The 22,209-nt window shown below is 50.4% G+C and overlaps 2 protein-coding genes and 2 long non-coding RNA genes across 4 annotated transcripts in view; 2 read left to right on the top strand and 2 right to left on the bottom strand.

The window, feature by feature from the left end:
- Nucleotides 1-465: 465 nt before the first annotated feature.
- CX3H18orf21 (chromosome X3 C18orf21 homolog) lies at nt 466-12,135 on the top strand. Its single transcript, XM_007655524.2, has 5 exons — nt 466-635; nt 2,203-2,225; nt 5,176-5,378; nt 9,135-9,349; nt 10,687-12,135. Exons 1-5 carry the CDS (start codon nt 559-561, stop codon nt 10,835-10,837), a joined length of 669 nt encoding a protein of 222 aa, XP_007653714.2. The 5' UTR covers nt 466-558; the 3' UTR covers nt 10,838-12,135.
- On the bottom strand, nt 5,006-10,914 carry LOC114807632. Its single transcript, XR_003755684.1, has 2 exons — nt 10,827-10,914; nt 5,006-5,672 (listed from the first exon to the last, which is right to left on the bottom strand). It is a non-coding gene; the product is annotated as an uncharacterized LOC114807632 (long non-coding RNA).
- Nucleotides 12,136-13,329: 1,194 nt separating the features above from the next.
- On the top strand, nt 13,330-14,064 carry LOC114807631. The gene is made up of 2 exons (XR_003755683.1): nt 13,330-13,418; nt 13,559-14,064. It is a non-coding gene; the product is annotated as an uncharacterized LOC114807631 (long non-coding RNA).
- Nucleotides 14,065-14,730: 666 nt separating this feature from the next.
- Nucleotides 14,731-22,209, bottom strand: part of RPRD1A (regulation of nuclear pre-mRNA domain containing 1A) — a 50,808-nt gene continuing 43,329 nt past the window's right edge. The window contains exon 7 of the mRNA XM_029053943.2: nt 14,731-19,270. Coding sequence (XP_028909776.1) covers nt 19,121-19,270 — 150 coding nt within the window. The 3' untranslated portion in view covers nt 14,731-19,120. The remainder of the gene's footprint in view (nt 19,271-22,209) is intronic.

A 22,209-nucleotide genomic window follows, 5' to 3' on the forward strand; every position in this document is an offset into this window, starting at 1 on the left:
GACTGAGTGAATGAATGCATGAACCCGACTGACTGAATGAACATGTCTGAATGAATAAATCTGACCGGATGGATGAATGAACACGGCCGAATGAATGCCTGAACCCGACTGAATGAATAAACCCCACTGAATGAATGAATGACCCCCCCATGAATGAATGAACCCGACTGAATGAATGAATGAACCCGACTGAATGAATGACCCCCCCATGAATGAATTAACCCGACTGACTGAATGAACACGACTGAATGAATGAACGAACACGACCGACTGAATGAATAAACCCCACCCCATGAATGAATGCGTGAACTTGACTGACTGAATGAATGGACACGACTGACTGACTGAATGACTGAGCACGACTAATGACCGAATGCACGCAGGGGGGCCCGGAAGCGGAAGAGGCCGGAACGTTTCGTCCCGGGCCGCTGTTTCCGCCCGAGCCCTTTCTCCCGCGGTCCGGGCGGCCCCGGAAGTGGGTGCGCCCTCCGGCCGTCTTCTCCGGCCTCCGTTGCTTTCTCTTCTAGCGTGGTCTCCCGGCAGGGCGGCGTGGACGGCATGGGGAAGGAGCAGTTTCTCCAAGTGGCGGCGCGGGGCCTGCGGGCGGCCTGCCCGGCCCAGGCCCGCTACCTCATGTGAGAGTCGGGGAGGCCGCGCCGGAGGGGAGACGCGGGGGCACCGGCCGGGGGGGGGGGGGGGGTGGGGACGGGGAGGGCTCCACTGCGCCTGCGCCGGACTCGGCGCCTGCGCACTCGCGCCGGCCGCCCCCCCCAAAGAGCAGCTCCTGCTCTGTGCTCAGCAACCATTGGGTCAGGGATCCTGGAAAGCATCATCATCATCATCATGGCCTTTTCAAACGCTTACCATCTGCCAAGCACCGTTGCAAGGGCTGGCATTGATAGGTCACCAGGTGCCCCCCCCCCCCCCCCCCGTGGGGCTCCCAGCCTTCACCCCCCCCATTTTGCAGATGAGCTCACTGAGGCCCGGGGAAGTGACTTGCCCCAAGTCAAACTGCAGACGAGTGGCGGAGGCGGGGTGATGATAATGTTGGTCTCTGTTAAGGGCTTACTATGGGCAGAGCGCCGTTCTAAGCGCTGGGGGAGATACAGGGTCATCAGGTGGTCCCACGAGGGGCTCCCAAGCCTTCATTCCCATTTGACAGATGAGCTCACTGAGGCCCAGGGAAGTGACTTGCCCCAAGTTAAACGGCAAAGCGGCGGTGGCGGGATAATATTAATAATAATGTTGGTCTCTGTTAAGCGCTTACCATGTGCCCAGCACTGTTCTAAGCGCTGGGGGAGATACAGGGTCATCAGGTTGGCCCACGTGGGGCTCCCAGGCTTCGCCCCCATTTTGCAGATGAGGTCACTGAGGCCCAGGGCAGTGACTTGCCCCAAGTCAGACAAGTGGTGGAGGCAGGATTAGAACTCATGACCTCTGACTCGCAAGCCCAGCCTCTTTCCACTGAGCCAAGCTACTATGCGACAGACACTGTAATAAAAATAATGATAAGGATGGTATCTGTTAAGTGCCTGCTATGTGCCAAGCACTGTTCAAAGCAGTGGGGTAGATACAAGATAGTTGGGATGGACACAGTTCCTGTCTCATGTGTTCACAGTCTAGGTAATGTGTAGTAATGCTTAAAAATTACTATTTGTTAAACGCTTGCTGCCTCTCTAGACTGTGAGCTTGTTGTGGGCGGTGAAATGTCTGTTTTATTATTGTGGGGTACCCTTCCAAGAGCTTAGTACAGTGCTCTGCACACAGTAAGCGCTCAGCAAATACGACTGATGGACTGATACTCTGAACCAACGCCTGGGGTAGATATTCATTCAGTCCTATTATTGAGCGCTTACAGTGTGCAGAGCACCGTACTGAGCGTTTGGAAAGTACAATTCAGCAGCAGAGACAATCCCTGCCCACAGTGGGTTCACTGTCTAGAAGGGGGAGACAGGCATCAAAAGACGTAAACTAGCATCGATATAAATAAGTAGAATTATAGCTGTGTACACATCATTAATGTAAAGAAATAGAATAATAAATACGAATATACACAAGTGCTGTGGGGCGGGGAGGGCGTTAGAACAATATGTACACATCATTAATGTAAATAGAATAATAAATACGTACATATATACGCAAGTGCCGTGGGGAGCATCTCACTCACTGAATTTATCTTTTTTTTGGTTTGTTTGTTTTTAGGTGGACCTACAGTGTTTCACATGGTAAGTTAATCATTTCCCGGGAAAAGCCAAGTGCAACTTTCTCAAAACGGTCAATGGTGCAATCTCCGGGTTTCAGGTAAAATGGTGCCTTTTCTCAGCGGGGGCAGCTCCCTAAGGCGACGGGCCCCCGTCTTTATCGTTTCGGACAGAGGTCTGTGCGGCTTGCGTCCCTTCTCGTCGGCAAACGCGGCCGAGCGGAAAGGACACGGGCCTGGGAGCCGGAGGACCTGGGTTCTAATCCTGGCTCTGCCACTCACCTGCTGAGCGACCTCGGCCAAGCCACGTAACTTCTCCGTGCTTCTGCGCGGGTCCGTCCCCTGCAAAATGGGCATTCGGACCCGTTCTCCCTCCCGCTCAGATGGAGTTCCATGCGGGACCCGATTATCACGGACCTATTCCGGCACTTAATTCAGCGCTTGGCACATAGTAAGCTTTTGATAGTATTATGATTAGAATATTTGACTCAGATATATAAAATACGGTAGTAATAATGCTTGGATTCATCCCCTCAGCAGTGATATTCACATAGAAAAACCATAGCGTTGAAAGGCGGGGAACTGCTGGTTTGTGCTAAGCGCTGGGGTGGATACAAAATAATCAGTTCCACGTGGGACTTACGGTCTAAGCAGGAGGGAGAACAGGTTTAGCTCTCCATCTTGAAGTTCCTAAGGGAAACTTCAGAACTTAAACGTGAAACGTTCGCGACTCATAGAAAAATCTTCCAATCCCTTACTTCTCAGTGCTTGTATACAAGAAAGGGATTGATTTGACGTAGATCCTCAAAATCCTTTCTTCTGTTGGTAGATAGTCTCTAACGCATTTAGAAGAGTGAGTTAATTAATATATTGGTCTTTCGTAGCTGGAGGGCAAGAAAAGTACAGAATTGATCTAAAAACCCAGGTCCTCCGATTCCCGGGTCCCAGACTGTTTCCGCTGGGCCGTGCTGTTTGTTAATGTTGTTAATCGTGATGATAATCAGCTATTATTTGTGCGATTACTGTTATTTTACAAGGCTAGGGGGTTTACTCCATCCCCAGAGTAATAATAATAATGTTGGTATTTGTTAAGCGCTTACTATGTGCACAGCACTGTTCTAAGTGCTGGGGTAGATTCAGGGTAATCGGGTCGTCCCACGTGAGGCTCACAGTGAATGCCCATTTTACAGATGAGGGAACTGAGGCCCAGAGAAGTGAAGCGACTCGCCCACAGTCACACAGCTGACAAGTGGCAGAGCCGGGAGTCGAACCCACGACCTCTGACTCCGAAGCCCGGGCTCTTTCCACTGAGCCACGCTGCTCCCCCGAGTACCGAGGTCAGCGCTGAGCGTTCCACTTGGACGCGAGATAACGCAACCGTTGAATTGCCTTGAGTTCCGGGCCCCTCGGGAGCAAGACCCTGGCAATCCGTACGATTGATTTAAGCCTGGTTTGTCCGGAGGTGAATGCCTGGCTCGCTAAAGGAGTTGGGCCTCTACCAGAAGGAAATTGCTCACCAGCGTAAAATATCAAATCACTCTTCATACCGGCGGGGCAGATGGATCTACCCAAGGGCAGAGCAGCAATGAGGAGGAGGAGGAGGAGGAGGAGGAGGCGTTCATATTTTGGGCCATGTGGTTGAAGAGATGGACCACGGTCCTGGTTCTAGGGAGCTCCGGGGATGATGTCTGCGCGACCGTTTCATTTCTCCCAGGTGTCTCTGTATTTCTCCTATTTCTCATTTTGGCCCTTAACTGGGGGATGATGGTGACACTCGTGATTTTGACAGTATCGGTTTGGGATTCCCAAAGGACTACGAACGTTTATAGACAGAAGGCGGTGAGCGCTCAGTAAATACTGTTGAATGAAGCAATGAATTCATTGAACGCTGACTACGTGGTGAACTGGTATTTCCCATTTTGGCCCTTAACTGGGGGAGGATGGTGACACTCGTGATTTTAACAGTATCGGTTTGGGATCCCAAAAGGCTACGAACGTTTATAGACAGAAGGCGGTAAGCGCTCGATAAATACTATTGAATGAAGGAATGAATTTATTGAGCACTGACTGCATGGTGAACACTGTACTAAGCGCTTGGGAGAGTACACAATAAACAGAGGCCCTCCCTGCCAACGGTGAGCTCACAGTCTACAGGGGCTGTGACCAGTGGCTCCGAGGCAGAGCCTGGTCCTTGCACCCTGGGAGGTAGCCATATGAGTGGCCCCCGAATAAAGGCTACTGTTATTACTTTCCAAGTCGCCAGTGTGAATGCTTAAAGCCCCGGGGAAACTAGGACCCCCTCAACCTCTGGAGGCTGTTGGGATGATTCCACCAGCCCCCTTACCACCGTTTTATAAGATAAACTTCCCCTTCTTCCCCCGTTCCAGGTGGGACAGGGACCGTGCGCGGCCTGATTGTCAATCGGGGTATTTATTGAGCGCTCACTGCGCTCTAAGCGTGCGGTAGAGTCCAGTACAGCAGAGACGGTAGACGCTTCCCCCGCCCCCCAGTGAGCTCACTGTGGGAGACGGGCGTCAGTATAAATAAATTCCAGATATAGCTTATGTCTTCCATCTTGGATCATCTTGCAACGACCCCAGTGCTCGGTACGGTGCTTCACCCAGAGTAAGCGTTTAAGAAACGCTACAGTTATTACCCCCAAATCTCCAGCCTCATCACCGTCTGGGCAAGAGGAATGGTGCCACTGCTGCCTTAGTTTAAACAAATCCTCATTTTAAAACCCTCAGCCCTCCTCTCCTCCCAGCAGCGATGCGGCGAAGGAAGAAAAAGGCGGAGAGACTCTGGGTTCTTTTGACTTTTAACAGTGAAGAAACATCTCCGCCACAGTGACAAATGAGATACGCGTGGCTCTGTTTTCTCGTTCCCAAGTTACATTTTCGTATTATCTACCGAGTTCTGAAGTTTGGGGCGGTACTGACTGACCGACTGCCTGGTTTCTTCTGTTTGGTTTTTAGCTGACAAAAAGAAGTCAAAAGACGTGTGTCCTTACTGTTTCCAGTTCCTGGTGTTGGGCGCCTACAGAGTGCGTCTCAAGCCCAAGCCAAAAATAACACCTCGGCTCCGGAAACTTCTGAAACGGGAGGCAGACGGGACTCGGATGCTCAGTTTTAAACAGAGGAAAATGCTCAGTAGATACAAGAACTCCCAAAGCACTCTGGTAAGATTGCGCGGGAAACCAGCAGTTTCCCCGGTGGCTGAGAAGGGGGTTCGTGTCTGGGGCAGACAGACCGTTGCCCTCGCTGGACCGGGTCGTCCGGGACGGGGGCGGCGAGGTGGGGCCGGCGGGGTGAGGTTTTGAACCTCCGTTTTACGGACGAGAAGACCGAGGCCCGGAGAAGTGAAGCGACTTGCCCAGGATCCCACGGCAGGCAGGCGGCGGAGCCGGGGATTAGAACTCGGTCCTCTGGCTCCGTTTCGGTGTCCCGCCGTAGTCTTTGACCTCTGCACCCACCTGTAACGATCATAATAACTACGGTGTTTTAAGTGGGTACTATGCGCCAAGTGCTGTCTTGAGCACTGGGGTAGCTGCAGAACTGTGCTTGGCACATAGTAAGCGCTTCACAAATACCAACGTTATTCTTATTATCATTAAAGTCAGACATAGACACAGGCCCGGTTCCTCGTGAGTTTTCAGTCGGTGTAGGAGGGAGGCCAGATTTTGAGTCCCCGTTGCCCGTCGTTGGGCAGGGATTATCTCTGCCTGTTGGTGAATTGTCCATTCCAAGCGCTTGGTACAGTGCTCTGCACGTAGTAAGCGCTCAATAAATACGAACGAATGAATGAACGAATGAAACTAAGGCCCAGAGAAGCGAGGCGACTCGCCCGAGGTCACACAGCAGACGAGTGGCCGAGCCGGGATTGGAACCCGGGTCTTCTGCCTCTCAGGCCATCCACTAGACCGTGCCGCTCCTTATCGACTGCCAGGATCTCTACAGATCATTCTAAACCTGCCCATTTCCGTGCTTTTGTGCGACGTACGTGTGTTTTTAAGTTGCTAATCATCATACCAGTAATTCATTAGTAATTTGCTGCAGTCTCCAACTATGGCCCGTGTATATGTATAATGTACAGGCAGCCTGTCTACCGACGGGAAAAAGTCGGACGTGTTTGCTTAAGGGGCTGAAGTGAGGTTTATGTGCTTTATGGCCACCGCACTTGGTGGAAGAAAACCCTTTCTTCCTAAATTGAATTCCAATCCGGTTCTAGGGGGCGGTTTCATTCGTTTCCGGATCTGCTTTTTGAATGTCTCTCTTCCTTTCTGACAAGTGACGTGAAAGGGAAAATAATTTGGTCGACGGATAGGCTTTAATCCCCCTCCTTCGGCTAGCCTCCTCGGCTCTAAATCCCACGAAGGGGCGACTCGACCGAATTAGGAACAGGCTCTTTTGTTCTCCCCGGGAACCGGGTTAGGAAGCTCGCTGGTATAAGAGAAATGGTCTGGGACCAGGGGCTGTTCTGAAACTATGTCAGATGCTTTTAAAGTCTCATTACCTATGTGTGTTATTATCGGTTTCCCCCAGATTTTGGCATTCTTAGGATTTGTTGGAAGCTATTCAAAATTTAAATCTATTTCTGGGGACCCTGAGTCGTTGACTCTTCTCTGGGTCCAGTGCATTTTCTAAGATGTTTTGTAGTGCATCATTTGGGGTCTGACTCTGCTCAGGGAATACCTAGCTTTTAGCAAGCTCCCAATGTGCGTGAGAGTAACAAGATGAAGGTTTTCGGGGGGCGGTGGACCACTTATGTGACTCAGAGAGTGTTTTCTGGCACATCCCCAGGGCTGTCAGGTCACGTTGGGGCTTTTCCACCTGATACCCAGCAGTGGCTCTGATAGATAGAGATCTGTCTCTAAATCTAATGAGAGATTTATCATTTATCTGTGATAAATGACATCACTGCAATGTCATTTATCGAATGACCTTTCGGGGCTAGACCCTGTGTTATATGTTGAATTTTAATAGACCGTTCTGAGTGTGAATGAACGCCAAGCCCTGTTCTAAGCGCCGGGGGATACAAGGTGATCGGGTTGTCCCACGTGGGGCTCACGGTCTTCATCCCCATTTTACAGAAGAGGGAACGGAGCCCCAGAGAAGCGAAGTGACTTGCCCAAAGTCACACAGCAGACAAGTGGCGGAGCCGGGATTCAGACCGAGCCCCAGGTGGGACGGGGACTGTGTCCAGCCCGATCTGCAGTGGAGCAGGTAGACACGGTCTCTCTCTTCCCTCCCGGCTCCGGTGAAGCGTTTAAAGTCTAGCGGAGCCAGGAGGATCGTAACTTCTCATCTCACACTTCAGAGCTCGGAACACAGGTCCGCTGGAGACTGGCCCACTCTTCAAAGACATCCTCCCTTTAAACAGAGTGGACTGCTTTTTAATGGGATTTTTCAACAGTAACCTTCTCTCTTCCTCCCAGGTTTTTCCACAGTGGCTGAAATCCGTCGCCACTGTCTATTAGAGGTCCCAAGAGTTGAGAGATCTGTGGCCTCCGCTGACGAGTTTTGTATTTCGGGCACTCCACGCCAACACGGTTTTAGGTATAATCACGGTTCCCGCTTGAGTAGGCTCTGAAAAGTCAGCCTAAATTGTCCTGAAGACGCCAGAAGTTTCTCTCGGGGCGACTAAGCGTAGGATTCGGACTGAAGCTCAGCGTGTCGCATCTCCAGCATTTTGTACTCTAGGCTGTAAGACCGTGAGCCCACTGTCGGATAGGGATTGTCGCTATCTGTTGCCGAACTGTACTTTCCAAGCGCTTAGAACAGTGCTCTGCACACAGTAAGCGCTCAGTAAATACCATTGAATGAATTGGAAGTTCGTTTCGGGCAGGGAACGTGTCTACCAACTCTGGAGTGTATTCTCCCAAGCGCTTAGTACGGGGCTCTGCAAACAGCAGGTGCTCAGTAAATGCGATCGACTGATTGATTGCCGGCGGAATTGATTGGGTAGCGGGGAGGAAGGCCAGGTAGGAGCGTAGCCGTCCGTCGGTCAGCTGAGGAAAAATAGCTCAGTCTAGGAAATAGATTGAGTAATTTGAATTGATCGAGGACGGTGTTGGGGGATTTTTAGAAACAGCTTCACTAGTATAAGCCGGGTGACATAGGGATGAGACCGCAGAACGTTTTAAATGGTGTTGGAAGAGGGATATGTGGGATGGTGGGGTCTTTTGTATTTTTGTTTTTCCTTGAAGATCTGCTGGTAACTTGCACCGGGCAAATGATTCACTGCTAGGAACATTTAAAATATGGCAAGGCGGGAGCAACTTCCAAGTTACTTTGTTTTATTGGACTGCAGTGAGGTGATTTTTATCGTACGGGAAGATTCATAGTACTAGAGGCAGACAGTGTGCGATAGCTTGCTCTGGGAATTAAGTCACAGTCTCCCTTTTTTTAACTCCCTTTTTTTTTTTTTTTACAGTAATACGGAGAACAATCGTTATCGTATTCGTTCAGCGCTTCCTATGTGTTGAGCACTGTTATAAGTGCTGAGGTGGATAAGGGACAGTCAGGTCGGACACAGTCCCCGTCCCACGTGGGGCTCACAGTTTTATAGTTGAGGAAACCGAGGCACAGAGAGATTGAGTGATTTGCCCGAGGTCACCCCCGGCGGGCAAGTGGCAGAGTCAGAATTAGAACCCAGGTCCTCCGACTCCAAGGCCTGGGCTCTTCCCATGAGGCCCCGCCGCCTCACGATTACACGCTGGCTCGTGGTCGAGGGGAGGAGATCAGAGCCAGGTGGGTTTTCACTTCTCTTGGCTTCGCAGCGACCGAATATTTTACCAGGTGAACTTCACAGCTCGGAAGAGCCATTCGATTCAATCCCACGGTGTCGTCGCCGGTGACTGATTTAAAACGGAAAAGAGTGAAACCAGGCACCTGACGTGACTTCTCTCTCTCTCTCTCTCTCCCCCTCCGCCCAGCTGATTACCTGTCCTTCGTGCAACGGAACCATCAGGCAGAAAGGTACAAGTCGAAGTTTTCTGGAAGCCCTGCCCGGGAGTCGGAACACACCCAAGACGCGGCCCGGCAAGAAGGTACCAGACGGAAAGACTGTGAAGTCAGCCAGTAAGACGAATTACTCCTTCAGCCACAATCCATCCAACTCCAAAGGCAGCAGCCTCGCGCTCCCTTTCAGGTACATAATCCTTCAACTGCGTCTCAAGTGCGGCATTAAGCCACCGTGATGTATGAGGCAGCTGCCGGTTCACCCGGGACCGTGGGGGAGACGTGAAAGGGTTCGGCCGTTCGGATAGAGGAGGAGGGCCGGGAGTTTCTGTGGCTAAGAAACAAGGAGAGGAGATTCGGACTCCCTCCGTTGCCCCACGAAGCTCTTTTGAGGGTATGAAGCAGGGGAGTTGAGTGGTATTTTGCTCTATCAATCGGTTTTCTGTAACGATTGGGAGAGCGCGGTGTAACGGAGTCGGTCGGCCTGCCCCCTGACCGCAACGAGCTTATCTCGGAACCCGGCTCTCCATCTAAGAGCGGGACGGAGCCATAACTAGTGTGGAACGGGTGGCGGAAACGGGACTATTTGTAAAGTCGATCTGGGGGATTTTCGGAGTCCTTTGGTCCCGACGTCAAGTTCTTGCTCCGGTAAATAATTCTTTCTTTAATTGTTAATACGTTAGCCAAACAGGAATTTAGAAGCTACCTTTCGGTCGAAGTCAAAGACCAGAAGATAAACATTTGAATTTGGTGTTAGCAAAATGTCTGCATTCTTTTGGTCAAGGAGCCAGGGGAGGTGGTAGGAAACTTACTATTTTGTTTTTGAAATTGCTCTAAGGAGTAAGGTTTAGGGCAGGACTGAGAAGGTTCTTAACTGAGCTTTTTCCCACAACGGGTATATTTTATTGTACCAAAGTGCTTTCGCATCAGTGATCTTGCTTTCTCAGTCGGTAGTATTTATGGAGTGCTCACTGTAGGCAGAGCACTGTACTGATCGCTTGGGAGAGTACAACAGAAGGGACACATTCCCCGCCCGTAACAAGCCTCCAGCCTAGAAGGGGAGAAGAGACAGTCTGAATGAGTAAATAAATTTGGGACACGGACAGAAGGGTCGCGGGGTCGGGAGGGGGATGAATCAAGGGAGCGGGAGAAGAGGAAAGGAGGGCTTAGTCAGGAAAGGCCTCGGGGAGGAGATGGGCCTTCAGTAAGGCGTTGGAGGGGAGAGTCATTGTCGGATAGGAGGAGGGTGGGCGTTCCGGGCCAGAGGCGGGACGTGGGCGAGAGGTCAACGGCGAGATAGACGAGATGGAGGTACAGTGAGAAAGTTGGCATTAGAGGAGGAAAGCGTGCGGGCTGGGTTGGAGTAGGAGAGGATCGAGGTGAGGCAGGAGGTCCGGGGCCATAGAGTCGCTAGGCGCCACCCTGTCCTCGAGGAGCCTACAATCCAGTGGCCGGTGGATTCTTAAATAAACTGCAATTTAGCCCAAAAGCTTCAGCCTCTGAAAGAAAGTTTCTGCTTATTTTTAGATCATCTTCCGGACGGTCCACCTCCATTTCCTCCTCAAAGGACCACAACAAAAAAAAGCAGTATTTCTCGCAGCTGAAAATGCTTCTTAAAAGCGAAGAGGCCCCCAAGAAGGGAAAGGGGGACTTCAGAAATTTCTTACTCTCTCTCTGAAGCCTGGCCTTTGGAATGGCGAAGGCTCCCAGATCACAGCTCGCAACCGCCGTCCCCTCTCCGTTACGCATCCACCGGCGGACCTCTTGACTCCCGAAGTGGCCCTCGCTCCGAAGAATGGCTCTGAGCGGTCCCCGTTTCCTTAGGCGTCGTCCCACACGGGCCTTCCCGTGGTCTCCGGAGGCCTGGCAGATTTTGGGGGGAAGGATATGGGATCGTGGCTGGAACCCCCAAGTTACCTCAGCCTGCTTCGGAGCTGCATTGTTTTCAGCTCTCGGAAAAATAAAAAACCCTCCATGCGCTTAATATGGCAATCGGGCATTCAATAACTACCACTGATCCACTGGGATTGTGTCCGACCCCATTTACTTGTATCCACCCCAGCGCTTAGTACGGCGCTAACAGATACCACGGTTATTAATTATTATTACCTCTGATACCGGGCACCTGCTCGAACCCTATTCCGGGCTCCGGTATACCAGACGTCTTGGGGGCTCTGCATCTTAAATCCTTCACGTGCTCTCGTACCCGGCCCCGGCCTAGAAACCCACCAAAGACGGCGAGCATCACCGTCAAACAACCGTTCTCATCAGTTGAGGAATATCAACGGATCAGTGGTATTCACTGAGAGCTTACCGTGTGCGGGGGACTGTACTGAACGCTGGGGAGAGAGTTGGTAGACACAGTCCCTCCCCTTGAAGGAACTTACCGTCTAGAAAGACCTGGGGAACGAAAGACGCTGCCGCCCTACCCGTAGCTCACATTCGACTGGGAGGAAGAGAAATGAAATAACGAAAATGTCAAGCACTTGCGCTGACCCGCAGCCGAGGGGGCGGGGGAGGTGTCTGCCGACTCCGTGGTATTGTACTCTCCCAAGAGCTGAATACGATGCTCTGCCCGCAGTAAGCGCTCAATAAATAGCGGTGGTGGAGAGGAGGAGGCTATCTGCCGCGCTGCTCTCCCTCCGCCCCTCCTCCCCAACCTGGAAAATCAGATGGCCAGCAGAATGGCTCCAGCAGGCCGGGGGTTGTGAGGGACGCGTCCGTCTGACCCGTCCTCACGGCGCCGTCGCCCCCACACGTATTTCGAAGTCTGTCTTTGCTTTTCCCTAGTAACACTTGCAACCATTCTTCACCCTAGGTGACAGTTCAATTTCAGTTTGCTTCAGTAGAGGCCTCTTTCCACTTAGAAAATTACTTCCTGACAAAGTACTATATCCTTCTCTAGTAGATCACGTAAAATTTATGTTCTAAAATCAACTTGTACACGGCCTGTCTTAACTCATTAAAAAAAAAAAAGACAAAATCGCTTTGGGTCGTATGCTTCTCTGTCAAGTTTCTCTACTTTTTAAAGTTCGGGGCTTTCTCCCCTGGTTCTTCAGAGCTGTGAATGATTGCCAGCATTTTACTCGAAAGTTAGACATTTTTGGTAAAGTCGTAAGCCAACGAATACATTATACCTCGAGGTAGCTCTCCTCCGCCTCTTAAATCTTGTTCAAGTAACTCCTTGACCTTCCGCTTCTAGAATATAGTACACTCTAAGGAACCCCACGCTGACTTTGGCCAATATTTGTAGCGAAATGTGTACCAGATGTGGGAACCTAGAGTGAATAAATCATTTGCAATGTTCATTTTATCGTGCAGCAGAATTTCAAAAATTAAAACCTAGATCAGCGGCGCCAACTTTTCCATTTGAGGGTGGGGAGGGAAGATGGGGCAGTCCACAGGTGGGCAACATTCGATAAATAAGGGTATAGTGGCTCAGTGGAAAGAGCCGGGGCTCGGGAGTCAGAGGTCGTGGGTTAGCGTGGCTTGGTGGAAAGAGCACGGGCTTGGGAGCCAGGGGTCGTGGGTTCTAATCCTGGCCCCGCCACTTGTCAGCTGTGTGACCCTGGGCAAGTCACTTCACTTCTCTGGGCCTCAGTTACCTCATCTGTAAAAGGGGGATTACGACTGTGAGCCCCACTTGGGACAACCTGATGACCTTGTATCTACTCCAGCGCTTAGAACAGTGCTTGGCACATAGTAAGCGCTTAACAAATACCGACATTATTAATCCTCGCTCCGCCACTTGTCAGCTGTGTGACTTTGGGCAAGTCGCAACTTCTCTGTGCCTCAGTGACCTCATCTGGAAAATGGGGATGAAGACTGTGAGCCCCACGTGGGACAACCCGATCACCTGGTATCCCCCCAGCGCTTAGAACAGTGCTTTGCATAGTAAGCGCTTAACAAATACCAGCATAATAATAAGTGCAAAACGAAAGGAATTGATAAAAAAACCCAAAAACCAGGTAAACCTGTGAGTCCCAGGTAACTGATCTGATGGCGTAAGCAGGGAGGGGATGCGTTGGCTACAGCGTTGTGGAGAGCTGCCTTCTCTGGAGGATTCCCAGGGTGCGGAGGGACACGGTTGGCCGGATTTGAGGTGAGAGAGGAAGGTTCGGTCTGAATATTAACGTGGGAGAAGCTATAAGGAATGCAAGCCGGAGACCAAACCAGATAGGGGAGAGCGTCCGCACACCGTGAGAGCTCAATAAAAACAACCGATCGGAATGGGCGATGGAGGAGGCTTGAAGCCAAAGGTGAGGACTTTTTGTTTAATGTGGAGAGAAATGGGAGGTTGCAGAAGAAGGGAATGATTTTAAAATAACTACATCATTTTATCTACAGCTCCTCTTTGGTAGGAGTTTATATTCAGGTGAAACATCCTTACCCCAAACAGGTGTATTCAGGATTAAGCCAGAGGAAATGAAACAAGCAGCACAGACTCCCGGAGCAGAAACACAACCCCCTCCCCGGCGATAAAGGTGGGAACCCCAAAGAGGCATCTGAATGATTTCTCTTACCGCTGCTTCTCCGTAGCAAGAAACCTCTTCGAGAAGGTGTCGGCCCAAAAGAGAGATTCAGAGAAGGCCGGTCTTCTGCCGGAACACAGTCACGAGAGGGTGGTGCCGAAAACACCTCGTTTTTCTGCAACGTGTGAAGAGTTCACGTAATAGATTCTGCACCCAAAAACGCTAGACCGGGTGGGCTAACGTATCTGCGGATTCTCTTTTACTCTCCCAAGTGCTCTGCACGTAGTCAGCGCCCAATAAATACCACTGATTGACTAATCCCGCCCCTGGGCCTCTCGGGGTGGACTGGACTCATGCAGAGGGAACGGGTTACCAACTTCTCTGGGCTTCAGTTCCCTCATCTGTAAAACGGGGATTAAAACCGTGAGCCCCACGTGCGACAGCCTGCTTACCTTATATCTACCCCGGGGTTTAGGACAGTGCTTGGCACATAGTAAACGCCTAACAAATACCATCATTATTATTATTGTCTCCTCCCAAACGCTTAGTACAGTGCTCTGCACGCAGTCAGCGCTCAATAAATACAGTTGATCGATTGTTCAGGAGCAAGGAACCCCCTCCCCTGCCCCAGTCCTTTTCCCTTGCCCCCCCAGGCCCATCTACATCACCGAGTCGAACTCAGAGTGGACCCCAAAAGCTTTTGTTCCCCACCCTTTTCCCATGTAATAAGAAAGGGTTTCAAAGTCACCTTGAAATTGGTCCCGACGGATTCTCCTGCAAGAAGGAAGAAGGTCAGGGATGGTTTGGGAATAATGTGGGGCCCCGGGGGGGGTAGGGAAATACCCATCACCCGATACCTCCGGAGTCGCAGTCTGCTGAGTTTTAGGGAGTTTAACCCACGCAGCCGCTGGCTGACGGACAATACGGAAGCCCCGGAAGGAAAGAGGAACCGAAGCCGAGAGCCACCAGGATCTTTCCCTTCAAAACCTCTGGTTTCACTAATTCCACTTGGTCGGTTTTTCACGGAAATCTGCCACGGGAGTAAACAAGCGAGTGTTTTATGACACGGAAAGAATTTCCCAAAGAGAGCACCCTAAAATTAGCCTCCTTTTTAAAGATTTTATTCTTTTCAATATGAAAGAACTGTTATACAGAGGTGTTCTTAGAGGACATAAATCACACGAGAATTAGAAGTCCAGTAAGCAGCGTACAGTGAAACAACACACCTGTAAATGTTCGACATTGTATTTTCTTTCTTGACAACTTTGAACGAATGAGATTTCCACTACAGAGAAGTTACTAACTGCTGAATCCTATGCCCACAGATTACCACAAAAAAGACCATGCTTCACTCGAGCAGCCGTGACGTCTGGTGTCCAAGTACCGAAGTGTGGCAGGTCAAATCTACGAATTAAAAGTTGTTCTACTACTAGTTTTTTAAAACGAATGAAGTTGGCTATTAAAAATTTTAAACAGATTTACAATACTCCGAGTAACGGGTGTGAGACCCACTCTGATCGAAACTGGGCTTTGAAGACACTTTTTTTTCATCTCATCTAAACGGATCAGCGTTCTACGACTACGTTTTGCTAATGGGCGCGAGGTTATTTAGCAACTAGCGGTCAACGTTTTCAATTAGAGGAGGGTCATTAACTTGGTACAGAGCGGTCATGGGAGTGATCTTTCAGTTCCTTCGATTGTAAACAGGACACTGTGGCCTCTCTCCTATTATCGTGATGAGGTAAAGTCCCGGGGGGGGGAGAAAATAATTTTCAGAAGGAAGAAAGAAGAGACGGTAACAGTGACTGAAACGTGGAAAATGAATGGGGTTAATTTCCAAACCCTCTACTGATTTCCTATCACCCCTCTCTCCCTTCATAAATAATCAAATGCAAGTAAAACGCATCGGCAAAATAAAGAAGACGCGCTACGTAAGGGATGCTTAAATTTCAGGTCACTTTTCTCGGTCAGTGACCCTTCCTAAAGACAAGTTGGTAGTCTGAGGGTGTCGGGGGGAGACTGGATTGGTCCCAGAGCCCCTGTAAGCTTTCATTATTCTCCTGGAGAAGACTCAGGGAACACATTGAGCCCAGTGAGCGGGTCCGGCCTTCCTCTCCCATCTCCGTGTTGGAGAGAAGGCTCTCTGATGGATACGTAGGGTCTCCTAGCAGGTCCCCGGAGCAGGTTCGTACAGGCCAGGCCCAAATCGCTCCTTTCGGGGTGAGGCCCAGCAGATTTGGAGCTGGGGACGGTGGAAAGGGGGTCCGTCCCGGCAGGGGAGGCGGGACTTGGCCCCCCGTCCAGCAGCTGGGCCCCAAGGGGTTCCCAGGCAGGAAGGCGCCCACCTTCACTTTACCGTACAAACCCCTCTGCTCTCCGCTAGGAAGGCGGTTGACTAGAGGGAGAGTCTGCTTCTCTGCCCGAGCCCAGAACGTAAGGAAGCCACTGTGCCAGGCTCTCCCAGGCACAAATCTTCCAGATTATCCTTTCACACCCATCCCTTTCACGACGGTGCCGTCCTGAGGACCGCGGGGTCAACTGGATGCAAAGGGGAGGAAGGACAAAGGGCGCTGAGCCGTACCTTTCGGACAGTTCCTTCTCTAGCAGAACTTCGCCTTGGGCAAATATCCGTCCCCAGGAACCAGAAAGGAGTTCTATCCTTCCGTCCTTCCTTCAGGTTATTCAGCTAGTGGGCCGGAAAGACCGCCGTGTTGTAGAGCACGGCTCGTCATCGGCCCTGAGAGGTTTTGCCACTCTGAAAGGTAAGCCGACTGGCAGGGTCCGGAGAAGCATTCTCTCCACGGCCCAACGGGGCTGACCGGATACCCGCAAGCCCAAGCCAGGGCGCGGAGAAAGCACAGAGGGAGAGGGGGGTGTCGGCCCCAGGGGAGTCAGTCGCGTGGCTCTGCCCCCCGGCTGGCTCCTGGCCCTCCCACTGGGGAAAGCGCCCGAGTCCGCTGGCGGCCGGAACTTCTTTAAAAGGAGAAAACCCGCAGGATCAAGCGTGACCTAACCAACGCAAGCCCGGGTGTGGGTACTGTGGGCCCCAGATTGGGCCATTTGGGGAAACGCCCATGACTTGAGATTGGGCGGTGTAGGCAAAGGCAGTCCCCCGCTTCCCCCATAGCCCGGTTTCACAGAAACACCCGTGGAAATCGAGGCCTCGCACCGTCTTCGTCCTCGACGTCCACCGCCCTCCGGAAGCACGGCTCAGTCAACGGATCCGCATCCGGACCCCGGCCGTCGGAAAGCTACGGGACGCGGCCGACCCAGCGGGCGGTCGGTTGGTGACCCGCAGTGGGAAAACGTTAAGGATTCAGGGAGCTGGGGACAAACTCGTGATCTTCCCCACACCTTCTCCGCACTAAGTCTCTCTGGCCGTTTTAAGAGACGCCAGCTCGCTCTAGCAAAACGGTAACAGAGAACGAGCAGACACCACCGATCTAAAACCAGCCGTTTTTGAACAGAGAGAGCACCTTTAAAATGTTTCTGATCACTTTCAAGCCTATCGAGTGGAACATTCCTTACCTTAGTGCCAAAGAAAAATTCTTAATAACGGGTTTATATCACAAAACGCCTCAAAGATGAGGCGGCAATGCAGGAATTACGGAGAAGCTAAAATTAAAACAATGCTATTTCCAAGGAAACAAACTACCTGAATATAAAACGAAATAATGCACCCTTAGTCTTTTCACAGAACGTTTCGCTTTAACAGTGTGTCCCTATAAAGGTATTTTCCTTCACTGGCTCCTGGGAAAAAAATTTACCTTACCTTTACATGCACACTGCTTACGGATAGGAGCGTTAATTATGAGAAAGAAATATTTACACAGATAACACAGGTCTGACGAAACGATTTGGGTCGGGGGATTCTGGGGGGGGCGAGGGGAGAACAGACCCACTGTTATTTCCACTCCGTGACCGCATGCAACCGAGAGGAAAATGTTTACCCCGCAAAGCATACGTTAATAGAAAAGGCGCCTTCGTTTATTAATAACGTCACGAACATCTCCTCAAAGACGGCCGTTTTATGTGCCAACCTGCTGCCAACAGGGTGGGCTTTTAGAAGAAAGCCAAGGTTTCGACAACTCGAACGCATAATGTGTCTGGCAAGCGGAAAAATAATACACTTATCTGTATTTCTATGGATATATATGTACATATATCCATATATAAAACGTACCAGATCTATCCTGTGGCTTTACTGTCTTTTCTACAACCTACAGCCGGTCCGACACTCCAAGGACCCAAACGTTCTACAGTCTACCTCATGAACATTTCCTCCCGGGAATTCGGTGTCCTATCTTTAGAGCTGCCAGGCTGGTGGAGGTAAAAAAGAGTTTTCCCGACGGACATTTATTAGCAGGAGGCGTCCAATATTGGTTCAGCTTAAATCATTCCTGAATTCCAAAGGACCATAAATTGGCGATACAGGGTTGTAGAGGAACCCCCAGGAATCTCTGCGTTTCAATCGCCGACCACTCCGCCCTCCCAAACCCACTCAAGTCGAACCTACGTTTCCTTCCAAATCAGGGCGACTCAAAGCCTTTCTCTCCGCCTTTTAGAGACGATGTCACGTCGACCATCGGGATCGGCTGGGAGCGAGGGAGCCGTTCGGCCAATGTGCTTTTGAAAGTGACCCAGACGGCATCCGCTGGATGTCTCTATTCGCATCCCCGCTTGCCCGTGAACTTATTCTCAATCTTTGTCTGCTTGAGGCCTGCCCCGTCCGGCCCGCCGGATATCTTTCTCATCGAAAGCGGGTGTTTCTCGCTGAGGTGAAAGAACCTCCTTAGGAGGGCCGGGATCGACGAGATTTCTCGGGGCCTGTAGCCCCGAGTCGTCTAGGAAAGGATGGATTCGGTCTATAACGGCCCCTCGGCCGCCGCCCCCTACTACGGGTTCGAATGCTGATTCTTCGTACCAGCTGAACGGGACCGAACTACTATCGAGGGGTGTGCGTGTGGCGGTCGGGGGGGGGGTGTTTCGGGGAGGGGGGGGTGCGGGAGGGTCGGGCGAGGGAATGGAGAAGTTCTGGGGAGCGAGAGGTGGTGCTTTCCCTCAACCCTGAGACGCCCCCGTAAACCAGACCCTCAACTGGAGTTCATCCCTCGAAATGACAGCATTTCCACTAAAGCTACACTGACCACAAGCGGGGAACCTAGCGACGAACTCCGGATCTCACAAAGAAAATAGAAGCATTTGCATTTCCACAGGACCTTCGATCCAAAAATATACAAAAGATAAGAATTCTTTTTCTTAAATAATCACCCATCCGTGAACATATTAACAGATACAGAGGTCACCCTTTATAAACCAAGTCAACGAGGAACTTGGAAACGACCCACCTTTTTATACCAATTCTATAAACGATTGGAACGTTTTTCTGTCGGCGTCACTCTGTCGACGATTTACAAAAATAACACTTCAGGACTATCTTCCCGCCGCTCCGCCGGCTCCAGCGGGGTGGATGGGTCCTCCCCGGCCCCTCAGTCATCGCCGTAGATGTCCCCCGCGAAAGGGAGGTGCACGTGGCTGCCCGTCACGTTGGGCAGTCGAGACAAATCCGGGAGGTTCTGGATGCGGGACCTGAGTTCTTTCCTCACCTGGGTCACTCTGGCTAACTTGCGCTTGTATTCCTGCAATTGAAAACAATTTTCCGTCAGTCCACGGTTCGGGGAGGAGAGCTCCTCAGGAGCTACCGGCCGCCGATATGGCGGGCCCCGCGACGGCGGCAAACCCCAGATCCCAGATACGAGAGCCACTCCAGGGCGCGGGCTGTTTTCACCCCCTACACGGAGGAAAGTTGAAATGAATACGCGAGTGACTCTTAACGACGACGACGGAAGCAGCGGGGCCTGGTGGAGAGATCGTGGGCCGGGTGGCGGTCAGAGGACCTGGGTTCAAATCCACGTTCCGACACTCGTCCGCTGTGTGACCTGGGGCAAGTTACGTAACTTCTCTGGGCCTCAGTTTCCTCAACTGCAAAATATCAATCAGTCAATAGTATTTATGAAGCACTTACTCTGTGCGGAGCAGGGTTCTAAGCGCTTGGAAGAGTACGATACAAGAGATTCAGCAGACCCGTTCCCTGCCCGTAACGACCTAACGATAGGGATTAAATACCTGTTCTCCTCCCCGCTTAGACCGTGAGGCCCGCATGGGAAAGGGATTGTGTCCCACCTGATTAACTTGTATCTATCCCAGCACTTAGGATGGCACGTGACCCAAATTAAGAGCTTTTACAGATATCATAATGAAACAAAAAATATTCTCAACCCGAAGAATATCCTGACCGGTTTCATCAGGGGAAGAAGGCTGACAGAGATCAGAGGAAACAAGTGGGCGGCGCAAACACCTCCGGTATAAACAATCCCTTCATCATCAGCATCATCAACGGTATTTACAGAGCACTTACCACGTGCAGAGCACTGTAATAAGCACTCGGGAGGGTACGCTTACAACAGAGTCGGTAGAAACGTTCCCCACCCTCGAGCTTACAGTCCAGAGGAGGAGACGGACGTTAATATAAATGATTTGGAATATTATGATTCACAGATACGTACGTGAGCGTTGTCATGCGGTTTCTTTTTTGTGATACTTGTTAAGCGCCGTTTTAAGCACTGGGGTGGATACAAATGAATCGGGTTGGACACGGTCTCGGTTCTGAAACCTTCCCGTCCTCGCAGGACACCGCAAGTGCTGTCGCTGTCGGACGCCGACAAGCCCGGCAAGGGAACACGCTACCTGCCTCTCTACCGATGACGCCAAGGCCACAGAAATATGGCGAGCTAACCACAACCCCCTTGGGACTCTCGGTCAGTACAGTCAGCAGAACACTGTACTAAGTGCTTGGGAGAGTCCAATATAAGCCTAGAGTATTATTAGATCGTATTTATCGAGCGCTTTCGGTGTGAGGAGCAACAGACACATTCCCCGCCACAGTGAGCTTCGAGTCTAGAGGGGGAGACTCTCCACTTATGTTGAGGGAGGAAGGCAATATTCATTCATTCAATAGTATTTATTGAGCACTTACTATGTGCAGAGCCCTGTACTAAGCGCTTGGAATGCACAAATCGGTAACAGAAAGAGACAGTCCCTGCCCTTTAACGGGCGCACTGTCTAATCGGGGGGGACGGACAGACGAGAACGATGGCGATAAATAGAATCGAGGGGAAGAACATCTCATTAAAACAACGGCAAATAAATAGAATCAAGGTGATGTACATCTCATTAACAACATAAATAGGGTCATGAAGATATATACAGTCGAGTACGGTGCCGAGGGGAGGGGACGGGAGAGGGGGAGGAGCGGAGGGAAAGGGGGGAGAAGAGGGTTTAGCTGCGGAGAGGTGAAGGGGGGGGTCGAGGGAGCGGAGGGAAAAGGGGAGTTCAGTCTGGGAAGGCCTCTTGGAGGAGGTGAGCTCTAAGTAGGGTTTTGAAGAGGGGAAGAGAATTAGAATACAAAAACTTGGATTTAGTGCCTTCACTCAGAAAAGGTCAGGAAACCGACTTTAAGTTCACAAACAGAAATCCACTAGATTTTGCCTTTGGGACTGCCTTTGTGAACAATCACAGATTCCTTTCTTCTCTTTTCATTAGCAAAGATGAAAAAAGCCCCACCATATCTGGCAAGATTCAGTGCTCAGGCTAGATCTCCGCAATGTTTGATTCCATTTCTCAAATTCATCCTCTTGCCACTATTCTCAAAACCCAGAAATTGGGGTTGACACAGGGATCTAGAAATCATCCTTCCTTCCTATCGGTACAAATCAATTTCAGTGTTAAGAATGAATCATTCAAGAACTAAGTTAAAGGAAGTCATCCCTTTGAACTGGTTGAAATCATTTAAGCCTCTGCAATCCAGCATGGACTATTACTACATATGTAATAATAATAATAATAATAATGTCGGTATTTGTTAAGCGCTTACTATGTGCAGAGCACTGTTCTAAGCGCTGGGGTAGATACAGGGGAATCAGGTTGTCCCACATGAGGCTCACAGTTAATCCCCATTTTACAGATGAGGTAACTGAGGCACAGAGAAGTTAAGTGACTTGCCCACAGTCACACAGCTGACAAGTGGCAGAGGCGGGATTCAAAATCATGACCTCTGACTCCCAAGCCCGGGCTCTTTCCACTGAGCCACGCTGCTTCTCTTATATACACAGTAATATGTATATGTATATATGCTATATATATATTACTATATATTATAGTAATTCATTCATTCATGTACTAAGCACTTGGAATGTACAATTCGGCAACAGATATAGTAATTTATATTACTGTTATATTTTGGTATAAATATAAAAACGATTAAATTATACATAATATAGTGTTATATATATAGTATATATCTATATATACATTTAATGGTATTTATTAAATGCTTACTATGTGCCAGACACCGTACTAAGTGCTGGGGCAGATACAAGATATCAGTTTGGACACAGTCCCTGTCCCACATGGGGCTAACACTCTTAATCCCCATTTTACAGACGAGGAAACCGAGGAACAGAGAAGCTGTGACTTGCCCGAGGTCACACAGCAGGCAAGTGACTGAACCAGGAATAAA

This window comes from Ornithorhynchus anatinus, chromosome X3 (assembly GCF_004115215.2).
Source record: "Ornithorhynchus anatinus isolate Pmale09 chromosome X3, mOrnAna1.pri.v4, whole genome shotgun sequence".
Taxonomy (NCBI): domain Eukaryota; kingdom Metazoa; phylum Chordata; class Mammalia; order Monotremata; family Ornithorhynchidae; genus Ornithorhynchus; species Ornithorhynchus anatinus.